General features: G+C 38.5%; 2 protein-coding genes across 2 annotated transcripts; both read right to left on the bottom strand.

The window, feature by feature from the left end:
* Nucleotides 1-1,495: 1,495 nt before the first annotated feature.
* Nucleotides 1,496-11,314, bottom strand: ube2wb (ubiquitin conjugating enzyme E2 Wb). Its single transcript, XM_023416983.2, has 6 exons — nt 11,228-11,314; nt 10,243-10,334; nt 6,937-7,039; nt 4,110-4,265; nt 3,929-4,004; nt 1,496-3,806 (listed from the first exon to the last, which is right to left on the bottom strand). The coding sequence occupies exons 1-6, from the start codon at nt 11,240-11,242 to the stop codon at nt 3,793-3,795; spliced, it is 456 nt and encodes a 151-aa protein (XP_023272751.1). The 5' UTR covers nt 11,243-11,314; the 3' UTR covers nt 1,496-3,792.
* A 1,171-nt stretch (nt 11,315-12,485) lies between these two features.
* On the bottom strand, nt 12,486-15,386 carry eloca (elongin C paralog a). The gene is made up of 4 exons (XM_023416830.2): nt 15,230-15,386; nt 14,715-14,742; nt 14,316-14,459; nt 12,486-12,973 (listed from the first exon to the last, which is right to left on the bottom strand). The coding sequence occupies exons 2-4, from the start codon at nt 14,716-14,718 to the stop codon at nt 12,783-12,785; spliced, it is 339 nt and encodes a 112-aa protein (XP_023272598.1). The 5' UTR covers nt 14,719-14,742; nt 15,230-15,386; the 3' UTR covers nt 12,486-12,782.
* Nucleotides 15,387-17,818: the final 2,432 nt, after the last annotated feature.

The following is a 17,818-nucleotide window of genomic DNA, read 5'->3' on the forward strand; positions in this document are numbered from 1 at the left end:
ATTAGTGTTAAATATTGCAAATCGCTAACTTACCATGGTTAGAGTTTGGGGAGAATCTTGAATGAATCAGCCACCCCCACGGCGATAGGAATGGTTCAGTCCTGGTGTGCTTCCTCAGAGCCTTCAGTGTAACTTTGATTCAGAACCAAAATGAATCTTTTCAAACTTGTTTTCTGCACACGGCATTTATGTTATTATGTCATTATTAACATATGAAAAATGTTATGTGATTCATTTCACACGCACAAATATAATTGAAACTTGACACATGCTCTGAATTTATCATTCGGAAAAAATTGGGATCACTTGGCCTATTTTTTCTCAGAGAGGCTTCTTCATTGGGTGAGCTTGATTATAAAGTTTATTACCTTAAATATGGATTGTTTTGGTCTGAGAAAGTGGACACATTAACCCCTACAAAGTGGTGCCTGCTGCTGCTGATAGAACTGAATGTTTCTGCTCAGTGCTCATGGGCACTTTGGCAGGACAGGTGTTCACTTTTGAGACACAGTCTCGGTTCTGTTTAGTGAACCACCATTGGTAGAGAAACCACATCCAGGCGGTGATATTCCTGATGGATAAAAATAGCTAAAAGTAAGAATGGGAATTGTGGATCCTCCTCACAGGTAGCTCTGACAAGAGTATTATTATAGTGTGACCAATAGATGGTGCCACTAAACCACCTTTTCTTCAGTTATTGTGGTGAGCTTTATGTCACACAGGGACCAGTATGCTGTCCTTTACAAATAAGACACAGTACTGTAGTGAAATACTGGCTTCATCCTCTGTCTATAACCTCTCCCACACATCCATGGTAACATAACAAGAATCCCTCCATTGTTTTCATACAGTACATACAAGAGCTTCAATTGAGTGTATTGAACAAAACTGAATGTTCATAAAGAATACCTTCTTGGAGCTTTGCAAACAACATGTATATGGGGTACACAGTTGAGAAGAAAAATACAAGTAGTTTGGAGCCTATGTTGAATGCATCCATAGCTTTAGTGTAGCTGTAAATGGCTCTAAACAATTTTTTGCCACATGTAATTTCACATGGTTGATGGTGTGCATCAAATACTTAAAATGATAGGTTTTTTATGTGTTGTAATGCAGATTGTTTCAAAGACTTTATCAATTGACCATTTTCTAAATCCGTGACAGTTTCTGTTCAGTTCTCCTCATACATATTTGTGGATACTTTTGGCAAACGCAGTACGATTTGGTGAACAAGCACAACATCTGTGCCCTTCACTATTTACAGACAGATTTGATTGCGACTCTTGAAATATTTTAGTAAAACCCAAGTTTACCCAACGGTTCACCATCAGACAAACATTTTCTTCCTCATTTTGGCAGTGACCATCCTACACTCCCTTTAGAGTAGGACTATTTAGTTTTAATGTGTGCCAGCATAAAACCCATAGAGGCTTTTTACAGGCTGCAGAAAAAAGACGCATTTCATATTCAAACATTGTGCAAACAGGAGTCTGAATAAAAGTGAATCTTTGCTTTTATTATTGATTATGAAAATGAACAGGCACCTATTATATGGAGCTTGCACATCCCAGAACAAATTTTCAAATATAAATAAACACACCCTCATTAGTGTTGATCACTCACAACAACCTGCAAGCTAAGAGTTCAAACCACATTGAAAAGGAAAGAAAACAAAACAAAAAAAGAAAAACCATCCAAACCCTTGTAACATATTCACTCGCAAGTTTTTCAAATCTCTACTGATCTACTGCCAACTGGGTGAAGGCTTTTTTTGTCCCCGCACAAATGCTGTTGTGACTGCATTTACACAATCAGTTCAGTCCCGCCGGCTTTTTCTTCACAGCACAGTGACAGCAGACAAGACCATTACAATGAAGCTAATAATTATTTAAAAAACCATTGGTTAAATAGATGACTTTAAGTTATCAATATAGTTTTGAGATAGCAGTGTGCTGTGGTAATCTCCTCTACAGTTTAGAGTATCATCACATTCACTCAAGTTCATTCAAGAAACTCAGCTAGACCCTGGAAAAAGCAAATGCAATACAAACAACCCAAGAAGGAAAATTCAAGTATCTCTGACTGGATGGCGATAAACATTTCTTTAGGAATGGAGTGATTACAGTCTGAAATGACAGAGAGATCCTCTGGAGGTGAGGTTTGTAATATCCAGCCCATAAACCATTACTTAAGTTATGGAAAGACTAAAAGTTGCCACAATATCTGATGCCAATAAGAAAAAGTAGGGTTTAAAATTGCATGCATCCCCACTGTAAAACTACTAAACTTTTTTTTTTTTTTTTAACCAACAGTAGTGTTTGTTGTTGACTGTACACATCCTAATTAGCAAAAGATGCAGACTAACGTCCAATGAAATAAAGCACTCCTATCATCATTCTGCTATAAAGTAAATGCATCCTCTGCTAATTTCTTTCACATCATCCAGCAATTTAAAGACTTATATACAATAGTTTCAGACATGTTATAAGTTTACAACATAACAGTCTCTTTTGGTGAAAATATAGTTAAATTCAAAATATCTGATAGGTATCTTTTTAGAGGTGATCTCTTTATTGAAAAAAGTACCTGAGCCAAAACTCTGACCAGGGGGAATCACAAAAGCCTTGTCCTTACAACTTCTAGAAAGACTCTCCTTTTCGTCGTTCACTACCTTTCTGGAGATGAAACGAAGATTTAAATTAAATAACAAATACAAAAAGAAAAAAAAAAAGAAAAAGAAAATTCAATCAAAAACATACTGACCCATCAAAACAACCCCCCTTTTCAAAGTATCAGCTAGTTGAAAAACAGTACAAAAAAGAACGCGACATTTAAAATCAAACATTTTAGAAGATTAAAGCATGAGATTTAAAAAAAAAAAAAAAAAAAAAAGAAAAAAAAAGTATCTTACAAATAAAAACGGAGCATGCGACAATGTTCTCTTACAGACATTCTTTAAATGGAAGAGAGGCCGCTGCACATCTTCAAGGCTGGACTAGTGAACACTACATGGGTTCAGCCCAACTTTACGAGGAGATGCACACTGAGGTCATCAGCTGATTAATCTATAGTCGCATCTGTTGTATTCCTGTACCGACATTCTGTCCAACAGCAGGAAGAACTGCAACCAGGTCTCGAGTTGGAAGATGAAGAAGAAAATTGTGTGTAAGCTTGATGAAGTGGTTACAAACTAAAACCTGATAAATAAGTGGAGGACTGCTTACAGTATAACTGCAAGTTGGGAATAATGTACTCATAGTGCCTTTTTAAACTAGATACTTTCACAGTGCATATAATAATCATAATAATAAAAAAAACAAACAGATGAAGCATTTTCTTGGGGTTATGATGGTCCAATCCCTTCCAGAAAACAATTAGATTTGGATTTCTCTTTGTAGGCCCAAGCATGCATCCATCAGTTATTATTGCACAACACAAGGACCTTAAAATGCACCCATACACAAACAAAAAAGTAACAATAATATCTTAAAACAGGAATTATAATTATCTCACTACAAATCCACCTTGCTTGCTCGCTGCATTACTACCTTTTTGCCAGAAACGATCCTTCTCGGGGGGCATCTAAACGTTCACTTATTTTCATTCTCTATATTACAGCCGACTAAAACATGCATCCATCTGCCCGCGGGGGGGAAATGCAGTCAAGAGCCTCCAGCGCATGGTGTCCATTGTTCCAGTCAAAGGTCAGAGTTCAAAGACTGAATGATTAAAAAGTGCTTTATGTAGGTCAGTAGGACTTCTTTCTTCTACGATTATTACAAAGTTTGTACATTAGCATGTATCATCTGTAAAGGCAAACAAAAGTCATTTAATTACACCATATTTAGAATAATTGGCAACTGCTTTTAATTGTGTCCCACGACTAAAAAAAACAGAGGGAAAAAAAATGTGAGAGGAAAATACTCACCATGATACCACCATTTTGTCTTCTTTGGATTTTTGTTACACGTTCTTACATAAAAGGAATTATCAGGCGGTCGTCGCTGCAGACAAAGAAACAAGTATTTAGATTTAACATTTAACAAAGACATAATTTACATGATTCACTATATTTATCCCTCCCCCAGACATCATTACAGGCTCCGTACCTTTTCTTTGCAGCTGGACAACATGCTGATAATGCTAAGACAAACTGACTGCACTGAGAGGGCTGGCGACCAATCTTCCGTTAGAATAGACAGACAGATGTGACCGTTGCTATACACATGAGGGTGGACAGGTATATTCTCTCCCGTGAACATTACCTGCAAGAGTGAAACAAAGGTGGTGAGTATGTGATGCTAAAAAGATAAAATAAAGGTTTTGGTGGTCTAAGATACAACTTGGGAGAGTACAAGTTGGGGGGAAAAAAAGTTAGTTTTTTTTTCCATTAATGACAGAAAGTAATGAGACTTGCTGTATAAGCTCAGGCTTAGCCCTCTACAGCGACATGAGGCTCTGGGATTAGGACAGAGGGGCCGGGATGGGGTGAGAGAGGGGAAGAGAGAGCGAGAGACTAAAAGAGGAGACACACTCAATAAAAAGGATCAGAGGCCATTAGCCACTGAAAGGGTGCGAGACTCAGGGCTAACCAGGGAGATACAGTAAGTGTGATGAGGACAGGAACTCAAGATTGTGGTTCTGAAGTACGGAGGAGGGAAAGTGGGTAAGGAGGGTAGTGAAGGGTAACAATGGGTTGAGGCAGTCTGGCACCAGATACGGCCTCACAGGAGAGTGCAGGCTTCACTTCACAGGGGGGATGGGGGGGTGTTGTGTGACAGGATGAGTGTTACAGATAGGAGCAGAGAGTAAAGCTGGCACTACACTCAAAACATCAAGACAAATGAAAGCTCCTTGCTTGCAGGAAAGTTCAAATATTTACTGAAATGTCTGCTTAACACAAAGCTGTGCGGGCACCAGCTTTCAGCAGACAGGCACTATGGGTAATCTACACGTTGCTTTCCAATCCTAATGTTATATTACAGTTACTCTCATGATGTTTGTATCCATCTGTGCTTCTTTTATTGATTTGTGTGCAAGACATGTTTCAATATTTTCACATTTGCAAGCAAGAAGCTGCACATTTTCTTTCAGCTCTAACTCTTGGTCTTGGCAACTATTTTCATCATCAAATAATGACTAATGTCTTTTTTTCTTTTTCTTTTTTTTTTTTTTTTACCAAAAATACCAAGAAATCTCTGGTTACGACTCAATTGTGTGGATCATCTTATCTGTCTTTTATATTACTGTAAACGGAAAATGTCTAGGTTTTAGACTGGTGATCAGACATTTCTTTGCCCTTTAATAATGGTGGGCTTTTTTAAAATGACAGCTTTGCAATGAAAACTAAGTGCTCCATACAGCTTTAATTACTGTAATGTATAAATGATGGCTAGGTACAACTTTTCAAAAAATTTGCTCAGCCTTGCTCAGCATGTAAGAAAAACTATACAGCCAATAGCAGGAGGACATTTGCTGGGAAAGCGACAGAAGCCTGAAAGACAAGCTTAAAAGTTTCAACAGATCACATGATACCGTTGAAAACTGGCAGACAAACGTGTGTTGTAAAGTGCTGAAATAGGCCGTGACAATTTCCACAATTCCAACTGGTCAGCCTACGCAGAGTGTGGTTAACAAAACAAATGTGATTATGTTTTGGTAGGAAATCTGTAGTTTTTTCCTTTGAATATGTAACAGAAGTAAGAACATGGTGACCTCTATAAAAGGGCTCAGTAGAAATGGAAGCCACAAGCTGTTAATGCAAAAGTTATTAACTGAGACTGGGTAGGTCAATGGTCGAACAGTTTTTGATGACAACAGGAACATTTGCTATGGGGGTGGGTGTTTTCCAAAATGCAGCACACATGGTCTCAGAACTACACATTTGTGCAATACAGAATTACCTCTGAAGCTCCTCACACACTGCAGCACTGTTAACACCGGGGTTCCCTTGGGAGCCCCAGGAGGAGTCCAAGAGAGGACCACTTTGACAGCCTGTCCTTCCTATTTGAGAGGATAGTAGCTAAGTAGCTAAGTTTATCTAATTTTGTCTACACCGCCTCATTGTCTATTTTTAGGTAGGAAGGCTCCTGATGAGTGAAACAAGATTGCTGAGATAAACTAATCCCTTCAAACACGCCTCCAGTGGCAGCTCTGCACTGGTGTCTCTGTCAGTGATTCCTGGCTCCAGTGTTTCCAAGCTGAGATTCATTCCACTGACAACTGCAGAGCCAATGCGTTTCAGGTGATTACTGCAGGCATCTAGACAGTGGATATGGAGGATTGTTTACACAGGTTTTGAGTTTTTGATTTAGTCTGGAAAACAGGATCTCTGCACACTGCACCATCAAAGCAGTAGTATATGAATATGCTTTGGTACCCAATCTTACCAAATGGTCAGTGAGAACAGATGCTGGGCATTAAAGAGAGGCTATGTAACATTTGAGAGAACAAATAAACTCTTCCACTTACAAATGGAAAGTTGAATTCTTTGAAGAAACAAAACACACCCTTGCTCAATTCAGGACACACAGTTACTTTGTTGATACAGCCTTACTTGATCTGGAATGAACTGCAGCTTATGGTGGCTACTGTTATCAAACTTAAGTTAAATATTGCTGTATAATGGAAACAACTTATTCAGTTCGTTGAGTTTATGATTCTACACGACAGCAAATATTGGACAGTCTCACTTTAAGAATGGACGTTCAACAGTATAGTCAAAACTGTGAAGCTGCAGATCTGTTCATTCATTGGTGCTCACACCCAGTAAGGCAGACAGGACTTTCTAGGTCCTTAAGATAGGATGATAAATGAACAGCACTTACATGATGATTTTCAGCCATTAGAACAGGACAAAGCTTTTCACAGTGCCTCACTCTTAGCCTCACTCACACACTCACACACACACAGTTGTAGTTGCAAACTTCTGCTTACCTGAGGTGAATCAAAAGGATAACGACTACTAAATTTGAAAAGCAGCTGAAATTTCTCTCCTTCATACAGTGTGCCAGGTGCTCCTTCCATGTCTACAATCCACCTAAAAAGAAAGGCACAATATTAAAATGGTAAACATCTCACTTAAACAAAAGGAATGAAAAAAAATGATACTGATCACCCAACACTTAGTCAAAACACAAGTGGTATCGAAAGATCTAAAAAAAAATGTTTCTTTGTTGACAACTCCCTTAGCTTAAAAAAAAAAAAAAAAAATTGTTTCAGTTTTTTACTCTGAAACTAAAACTTGCCAAAGCACCCAGAACTTTAAATTTAACTCAGAGATGGGTCATTAGATTTTTTAAGTTTGTCACACCCTGAGAAAACTTTAAGGCTGATCTGTTGTAAAATGTTTTTCTAACATATTGAAGCAAGTGACACCTGAGTTACTAAATTCCTCCTGTCAAGTCGTGTTATCAGGTTAACACTTCCTTAACAGTCTGTCTGAAATATCTTAACAACAATTAAATGGAACGCCATGAAACCATGACATGAGACATTCAGTCCCCAGAAAATGACATCTGCTGATGTTGGTGATAGCCTGACTTTTCCTCCATTGCCACCAGCATGTTCACTGTTCAATACTTTGGTTTATGACCAAAGACCTGCAAAACTAATGACATTCCTATCAGCCTCAGCTGTACTTTGTGTTAAATTCTGATAATAGATTAACAAGAATGATTAAAACATAATATGATTGATTAATAATGCTCTATCTTCTATCTCATCACATAGATTAGCTAGGAACATGAGCAAAACAACTTGAATGGATCACATCTCATTATCATTAAAAAAGAATCATACAAAATATGAGCTGCCAATGCTGCAGTAAGTGTGTAATCAAAAGCTTTCAGCCTGACTCATTCCAGTGACATTCAATATTCCGTTGGGTTATAACAGTGGTTTAGTAATAATGTGATATTCTATTGATCCAGTGGACAAAATCTGTTTTCGCTTCTGCAGCCTGGCTACAGAACTGTGCTGACTGAGCTGCAAGGGATTCAGTGTCTTGCTCAGAATGGTAGATGATTGCAAACACAGGGGCTTGAGTCTGTGTTTTGGGATGAAGGACATTCTACTTTCTCAATGTGGCCACAACTCAGGGGCCACATGTAGCTTCAGTGGCAAACAAGCCAAAAAATTTAAGTCCAGAGCAGAGCATTTCTGGGGATTGCCTGCTCACAGCAGAAACCTCAGAGGAGAAGAAAAAGGAACGTTGATGGCAGCATCACAATCTCTGACCTAATTTCTTCCAGGCAAGCAGATAGGATACTAAAGAGACTTGTGGCTGTTGTTCGGGTTTATAGCCCTGTGTCTCTTTCAAATCTAGCCTGAGGCACATGATCATTCGGGCCTACATGCAAGGTCAGTTCTCTTTAAGACTTCACCCTTAGAAAATCTAATGGTCAAAGTGTCTGAAAAGAACTCTATTTTTCTGAAGAAAGTAAAGAGGCAATATCACTGTACATGATGCTGAGTTACACCTGAGGCAACTCCAAGGACTCCAAGGACATTATGCTCAACTTGCTCAAATTCCCCACAGGCTGGTGATTATATGATCCAGTCAACAAAAATAACACTGAGCCATTTAGTGAAAGTGTGTGTGTGTGTGTACATATACATATGAAAGACTTTATAGTGCTTTAAAGCAGCAGTTTCCTTGTTTACAATGGCTGACTAATTCCAACATGAAGCTGAGCCATCTGTACTAAACACACAAATACACAGTCAACTAAAAGACATTGTAATCAAATGATACAGCACTGAGAAACAGAGTGTACTACATAAACAAAAGCTATAACACATGGTCACCTTATCATCCATCACACACATAGCTTCGTCACCAGGGAGCTTTTTCTCCATGTTTGGATAAGGTCAGCTTGAATGTCAAGCAGGAACAGACTATTTGTATCTTACTACATCAGGACTTGTGTGATAAAAAAGCACAGCAGTGGGGATATGTTATCAATCACTATGACAGAAAGTCGGGCTGAACAATTAATTGAAATATTATCGAAATCGCAATATGGACAAGTGCATTATCCAAGTCACAGGAGCTGCAATTTTTTTTTAAAAGATAAAATGTGTCACAGAACACCATCAATGAAGCACTGTGGTGCTACAGAGATGCCCCAGACTATAAATCATTTTTGTTTGGTACAAGCCCCAGAAAAAAGCATATCACCATCATTTTCATATTGTTTTTCAGTGAAAATGAAACGCAAAAATTACCATTCCAAAAGGAAATCTTGAGTCATATCGCAATATCTGCCAAAATAATACCAACGCGATTTTTTTTTTGCATATCATTCTGCCCTAACAGAAAGCCAATCCTGGCTGAGGTGACCGAGTTGAGAGAAAAAGGCACACCCATGCATACCATCACAGACATGAGATTAGGAAGCCAGAAGAACTGGTTGGAAAACTTGTCAGTTACGCAAAACACATAACATTCATTCAATCTGACCAGGACACTGTCACCTAATGAGAGAGATACCAACATATGGATCTGTCAGTGTTACAAAATTGTCTTAAACTAACCACAAGCATTGAAACGTGTATTGCCTCTTTAGAGACATTAGAAGAGCCTGGTTGCAATGATGCTAGAGGACATTCTGACCAACACAACAAAGGAGTAACTTTCAAAGTCAAAGTTGCAAACCTGCGGCTGAAAGACGTTTGAATGCTGGCCAGAAATTTGTCTCGAATCCATTTACAGGACAACAACTCCTCATCCTTATTGCTTATCAGACACAATTTGATTCACACTGCAACAGTATTCACAGGCATTTAAGGGAACACCAAGACACCCAGACAGGAAGGTCAGCTAAGCAGCCTCTGCTCCTTGCTACCCTAGACCAACTCCTGCATGCCAACCATTAAATATTTTATAAGGATGAATAGTGACATTGTGCATTAGAGACACTCTACTGAGGGGGCAGAGCTGCCAGTCACTGGAATGACCCCGATTCCTCCTCACCAGTAGCTGCTGAAGCTAGGAGAGCTTTGTGTCTTAATACCTCCTACCACTGTAACAGTTACCCTTATGCTCACCACACTGTGCTCTCACAGTGATGAAACAGGTCATTACACAGCCACATGGGATTTGTGTTTATTCATAGATGCAAACCTGCTCCAATGACTACTGTAGGTGTAGGTGACAGTGCCCTCATGTTTACTGTTGTATGAAATGCTGTCAAGCTGGAACACATGAATAGCATGAAATAAAAAAACAAAAACACTTACTGTGTAATGGTGTTCTGTACACTTTTTTCGTTGAGCGTCATTCCAGGGGGTGGATCATTTTGCAGGGCTAATAATTCCTTTTGTAGCCTTTTCTGTTGGAGAGAATGTGTTTGGGTTTCTGCCACACTCAAACAATGTTGTAGTATAGCATCACGGTAATATATCAACTATCATAAACAAACAGCAGAGGCCAATCACTTTAGCAAAGTCAACATTTAGCCCTCACGTCCAGTCATTTTATTTATAAACAAACCTCCACAAAATATAAATTTTGTTTGTGTATAACATTTAATGGCGGCGCGATTATAGCTAGCGTTCTGTAACGTGTTAATGTATTTAAAGCAAAACTCCACCCTGACTGTTCTAACTCGTATACAAAACAAAACGATTAGTGACAGATGAAACGATAAGGTTGTGGCATAAAAGACAAACCCAGTTCATCAGTCATAAAGATAGCATTATGGGTTTTCAGATAAGACAAATCTCACTCGATTCGACACAGCTTTCTCATGAAACCGATGCACCTGTTCAGCTCGCAAGAGACTGCAACTGCTCAATCTGCGCACTGTCTCGTTAGCAAGCTAACGATAACGTCAGCCAAATAACAGCCACAAAACCGTTGAAAAATAGAATGAATTTCAACTCGTAACATAATATTTCTTGAGTTATCCCCCCCTGAGTTGCTGCGTAGAAAATATATACAAAATATAAGAATATAAAATTCAACATATGTCTCCAGGAAGCTGGTTTCTATGCTAGCCTTGACTTGGTGCTGTTGAGGATGATGGGCTAGTTGTGTTGCTAGCAAAGACCAAGCGCTAAACCTGAACAGTTTAGGACAAATGTCATCGCTTTCACTTTAATGTCATCACTACTTCGAACAAATACATATACGCAAATTAAGTGGTCAATAAAACACCGGGAAGGACTGTAGTGAAGGTCAGGTAAATTATAAATATGCGATCGCTGTCAACTGTAGTCTTACCTGCATCGACGCCATGATGGAACCCCCCCCTGCATCAGCGCAGAGTGGAGGACTGTACGTCAGGGAGTCACGTGAGAGGAGAAGTTGTTTTTTTGACAGACGAAAACAATCCACTGACATGCCTCATCAGAGCTTGAACCCCGGTCACACCTCGGTCATTTGAAGTCGTTAACGGACTATTTACCATTTCTACAACAAAATTTCAAATTAGAAACAGAATAAAAACCCACCGAGATTACATAGGACATTAGAGAGGGTCAGTGACCTCTGCTCAAGGAGAGATGACCTGCCCACCATCCCTCCAGAGTCCTATCAAATAGTTACTTTTTCATTTTCGTATTTTATTTATACAAATATTATCACATATTGATTAGCAATATTAAATACACAGTGTTTGATGCTGAATTTAAATGACATTATAAATCCATCATGCATTTCATCACATCTTTTATGACATTTGTGTGGTAAATTTTCTTGGTTCAATCTGTCTTTTATAGCTCAGTTTAAAAAAACAAAACAAAACATTACTAAGGTCCTAGATGTAATCTCCAATAAAGCAACAAACCATAAAGGTATTACGTTTAAAATTTGATAACTTTTCATTCCCTTTGCGCATTAAAGCCAAACTGTAAAAAGCAGGGGTGGCATATTCATTTAGCTGTGTCAGCAAAGTTTACATTTTATTCAACTGAACAGTCATTGACAAAGCCTCCTAAGGTTTCCTGAAAAAAATAATCCTTCCCTCTATAGCCACTGTTAATGGAGATGCGATATGAGCTCCGACCTGATATGGCCAGATAACGGATCAAAACCAGCTCTTCACATTTGCTGATACATGCTTAAGGCCATATTCTGTTTGCATGTTCAAAGTAACTGCATTTATTTAGAATTATGAGATCATGTTCATCAGCTTGTACTTGATATTTTGCCTAGTTTAAGTGCAGTACTTCCACTTTCTCTTTCAAATGAGAAAACCACACACCATATCATCCTATAGTGTTCATAATTTCTTCTACAAGATGCAATGTTGTCATCAGCCCAAAGTAGCCTACTTACATGTTGCCGGAGTCAGTGTACTAACTATTTTTTATATCTATTAATTATTGTGTAATGTTAAATTGTTTGTGTGGTCTGCCAAACAGTTTGTAATGTTTTACTTGAGCTAAACCAAAATACACAAATAAAGAATGATGCAGGGAAAGTAGTATTTAAATTCAGATGTACTTCATATGAAACAAGGTAGCAACAGGCAACACAGTGCTCACCAAACAGGTCTTTATTAAGATGGAGAGGTGAAGAAAGATTTCAAGGGCAGGGGGCACATTCATCACATTCTTAGGAAAGGGATGCAGTCTGCCATATCCATTTCTTACATTAAAATGAAATCCTTTAATACTAATAAAATTAGGACAGAAAGCCAGGTGCAAAAAAAGGAGAAAAAAACTCTTTGTGGTGATGTACTTATTCATGTTTCATATGGTTTACATGACAAAAGAAGTTAAATATGCAAAAAAATATCTAAAAATGTTTGAAGCTTCTACATTATCGGGTAACTTTAGCAATCCAAAAAGTTTGCAGCCATGAGCAGTTCCAGTGCGATCTCTGGAGCGATGGGGAATTCAGGTATTTCTGTGGAGCTGTTGGTGTAACGGACCTTGTAGGTGAAATACATGCAGACCTTGGACAAAACATGAGATGGAATCTCCCTGAAGTTCACTTCATTGGTTTCATTCTCAGCAAACTGACCTGCAGAAAGAGGGTTACAGTATGTGTCATGAGTAGAAATAATGAAACACAGACATGCAATTTGTGAAATACACCTTTAAAAATCCTGTCTTTAGTCGCAGAATAATTCTGCAAGATGCTACCCACTAACGTACAAGAAATAAGACCATGGTAGGTATTAATGAGGGATTAGAAAAAGTTCTATAATCCATGTTTAATAGGAGGTAACAAAAACATTGTATGGAGGGCACATAGTGCCACCAACTGGGCAGCCAAAATTAAACACCAATCCGTTAATTATGACCTTAGTAGTAGTAGAAGTAAGACGTAATTAAGCAAAGCATCACCATTATATTAATTTTTCGATACAACCTTACACAGTCTAATAGGATGCAGACCAATAATGTAGGTACTGTGAACATGAAGAACATTGGGTTGAGCAGTTATATTGGGATCCCATAATGTGATTTGTATTTTTCTATAAACAAGGCTGACAAATGAGTTAAATGTATTCATCAAAATAAAACACTCCCCATAGATAACATGTATAACATGGGGAGATGAGGTACTAAGTATTACCAGAGGTCAACTGAATTTTATTCTGGTTCGTGGTGTACTGTAATTTCTACAGATATTCAGTGTTGAATACAGTTTACAGTAAATTTACATCTATCTAAGCAGTACAGAAGATAAAAAAAGCAAAAAAAAAAAAAAAGCATACTCTTTTCCAGTTCCTCCAAGTCAAAGTTGTAAATCCAGGCTCTTGGAAGAGCAAACCTACAAATCTGCTTTTCCTCAGAATTATCAATGACAATTTACATTATGCTGGGAAAGTATGCTCTTTAATGTCAGGTTAAAAGTTCAATGAAAAAAGTCTAATTTCAGGCATATTGAACCTTATTATTATTATTATTATTATTTAGGGATGCCTTGTAGTATACACCCTGTGTGTGTGTGTGTGTGTGTGTGTGTGTGTGTGTGTGTGTGTGTGTGTGTGTCCAAAAATTCATTTAAACTGTGTAATGATTGAGAGCAATTGAGCAGTCTGGATAGAAGACACCATGAGCTAATCCCCCGCTTATTTCTGACAGCTGCCAAAAAAGTGGCACAATGTTGTTGCACTGGATGTACCAGAGGATGACTGGATGTGCTGAAAGCTGGTAAATTTGCTGGGGATTACTATTTTTTTTTTTTTTTTTTTTTAAATTCTGACACGATAGATTCCTAATGGATTGCCATTAGAAACAAAATTAATCCGGTTAAACACTTGAAGAACCTTTACACACCATTTGCAGAGGTGTGCCATTTTGAAATTAGGGGGGAAAACTTTATTATATTAATTTTAATTTGTCCGATTCCTCACCTGGCCCACTCAACATAGCTTTGATAGTCCCAGATGTCAAGGCATGTTCCCTTTTCACAATAAATTCATGGCCATCTGAAGAGATCAACTTCACGTACATGGCATCTGGCCCTTCACAGCCACCGTAGGTTCTTTCTTCACCATCTGTGAAGCAACATAAACTGACAATCTCAAACAGGTGTGAGCCAAATGTCTCAGTAACACATACACATTAGACCAACTGTCACAACGGTAGTGACTTTGGAGAATGGTCTTATTGAAGAACCAGTTAACAAATGAGACCTGTGTGAATTTGGTGCACACATCTACTCTGATCTGAACAGACATTTTATGAAGTGGCAAACAACACTGAATATCTGAGGAGCTAGAGGATAATATATAGGCCAGGTAATAACTCACCCATCTTGTTCCGGATTTTCGGTTAACCCTGCAAAGAAACATAGAAAAATGATCAAACATCTCATAAACAATATAAGGCAGTCAAGGCTGGACACTGGCTGAAGCATAAAGCAGTCACACCTATGTTAAAATTACAGTTAGGGCCTTAAATTTTCTAATGAATTTTTTGACAGCCTCCGTGAAACATTGAGTCAAATAAGTATTTTACAGAGATATACCACAAGGTAGCTGTCGTTGAAATAAATCCTAATAACTTCAACTGTAAAATCTCAGCTCTAATGCAACTTAAATCAAACAACGGTTGTCGTCATTTCTTTCACTGTCCAAACTGTTTTTATAAGTGAATTCGCAGCCATTAACGTTAGCTTACGTTGGCTAGCGAGCTAACACCATGCTAAACAAACGATACAATTTCTTTTGTCGGTTGTTCAGTGTTTAGAGCTCATATCAGACAAACACTCCTAGACACGCAAACACAAAATAGCATGTAGTGGAAATATAACAGTATTTCTTACCACTCTGTAGACGAATGTGGAGTGGAGATTACGTTACAGCTAACGTTAGCCACCACACTGTTGATACCCGGAACCAGTTTGTTGAACACCCGTCCGCGATTTATTTCTTCCGTAGAATTTGAGGTGCAAAGAGAAACGGTCCCTTTCCACTATACTACTATAAATCCTGGTATTTGCAAAAACTCAAAAATCTTTGTTTGAAAATGAAAATCTAGTTTGATGTTTAGGCAAATGTCCCTCTTCAATTTTCCAGAGACACAAAACGTTTTTATAAAATGATGTTGTAATCACAAAATCCGGAAGTGAAAAAATATTGGGAAAAGTAGGCAAATAAACATTTACCCCTCCGCTGTCTAAAATAAGTGCCACGATATAATAAGTCACAACAACATAAATGTCACTATAAAACAAGTATCATTTTTAATTTCAATAAAGAGCTGAGATGACTTGTCAAATTTACACCCGTTTACAGGCCATTTCTAGAGATTAATATTATCCTGTTAACCCTGTAGAGGGCGCCTGTGTTTCGGGTTAACCTCCCTGACTGTCTCCACTGGCTGTGATGAGCGAAAGCAGGTGCTGATTGGACATGACAGAGACATTTTGCAGGCCCATAAATCTGGATTCAAGAATGAGAGACAGAGAAGTCATGTACTCTATACCATCTTACATTTTCCAAATTCCAGTCAGTGAAAATAAATCAATTCAACATTTGTTCATTATTTTTTATTTCAAAAGTAGGGAAGGACAAGGAGTATTCACCTGTGTGATCAGTGTTATAGGGCCATCTACAAGACCAACATCTTATAAACTATAATTAAGTTTGTTCTTTGTATGAACAATGAACTATTAGGCCTCATAAATTCTCTTCTATCAGGTAAAGAGGTGTCTGTCATAGACCAGAGACAGTCACAGTTACAGCCACACTGTAGTCACGGTCAGGTTCAGAGTGTGACTTTGCCCTGATCCTGCCTGGAGTTCTTTCATGTAGGAAAAGTGATGACTGTTGAAATCTGAGGCCACCATATGGACGCAGAGTTATCTGAGCTGTGACACTAAGAGCAGATTACTGAGCGTGCCTGTAAATTATGCTGTTTGACCCAGAGGTGCAGCGTAATACTCCTTATGATGGTAAGGATTTTTATTTATTTCTTTATTTTTTTTCTTCTTTACACTGTCCATTTACAGACAGATGTTAAGTACCCAAGTGACTCACAGGAGGTACAGAGAGACCATTTCCCCAGACTGTTCCGTTTTGTTGAAGTGGCTGTGCTCACTGTTACCTCAGATGTCAGCGGTGACTTCTGCAGAGGTGACACCTGACCTGGTATTTGTCTTACAGTAATACCGGGTTTAGCAATGCTGTCAGTTTGTGTTCTGGAAAGTTCTAGCCTCCTGTGCATTGACTGCCTTGTTGTTGCCTGTTGACTCTCACACATACACACTTACACACACTCACACACACAACCAAAAACAATCACTGACCTTCCAGTCCCCCATTACACCATTAGTGCTCATGATCAGAGCGGGCGGGTGGCGGCGGACGCTTTGATGTCTCTCTGATACGACCCACCCTGCTGCAGCTGCTCTCAGCTCTATTTTGGGGAGGCTGCTGTGGGCCCTTAGAACAGGGCTTCCTTAACACACACATGCACACACAATATATGCAAACACTCTTGTCATGCTAAGTGATATCATCTATCCATTTAACACATCGACTGTATAATTTCTCAGATTACATTTTCTTACACACACGCAGGCCATTCTGGAAAAGGTGGGATGCAGTTAACTTGCTAAAAAAAAGGCACTTGTCCATCTTTATGCTTGTTAGTGTAATTCGTTTGTTTGTTTGACATCCTAGACATTCAAATGTGCCACATTCAGCATGGTTTACATTCTTATAAGACAGCAAATGTGCAGATACATTCATGTTGACTTGGTTAATAAATGACTTAAACACCCCCAACCCCCACCCCACCTTTTTTGCTCATCTTTAAGGATTAAAAGTTATGTAAAGGTGGGTATGGTATGGTTACGTTAAGCAGACTATCCCTCACAGTAACTTGACAAGCATGCCACATTTTCAATCTCTTTATACCACCAGTTTTCAATATCACAGAGTCGGTCAAATGTCAACACATAGGATCATTTGTGAACAGTACAATGGCTTTGTTGGAGGAGCCCTGAATGAAACCAGGTCAGAATTTTAGTCATGATAGGGAAAGATGGGGGAGGAATGTCTTTGGGCATTTCTTCTCTGAAAAGAGGGTAAGGCTTGTCACAGTGAATTTGAGGGTACTGTCCCTTTTGCCTGCAGCAAGTCATGGCGCCCTGCAATTCTTATGTTGGTCCTAATCTCATGAACCACTGCTGGAGAGTCGCATCAGTGACCCATGACATGCCACAAACAACTTTGGCTCAGGTAAAATAATTGTATGTTATATAATTTATAAATGTATGTTAAAATACAAAAACAGAATAATATATGAATTTTAATAAGGAGCTTTGTTTGCATTTGGAATTAGGTTCATGTTGCCACCTCACCAAGAAAATTAGTGATAGCTATAATGTGTCATAATGTGTAAAGAA

The sequence above is a fragment of the Seriola lalandi genome, unplaced genomic scaffold (genome assembly GCF_002814215.2).
Source record: "Seriola lalandi dorsalis isolate HSWRI2012SDOR001 ecotype SW California unplaced genomic scaffold, Sedor1 jcf7180002054570, whole genome shotgun sequence".
Lineage (NCBI taxonomy): Eukaryota > Metazoa > Chordata > Actinopteri > Carangiformes > Carangidae > Seriola > Seriola lalandi.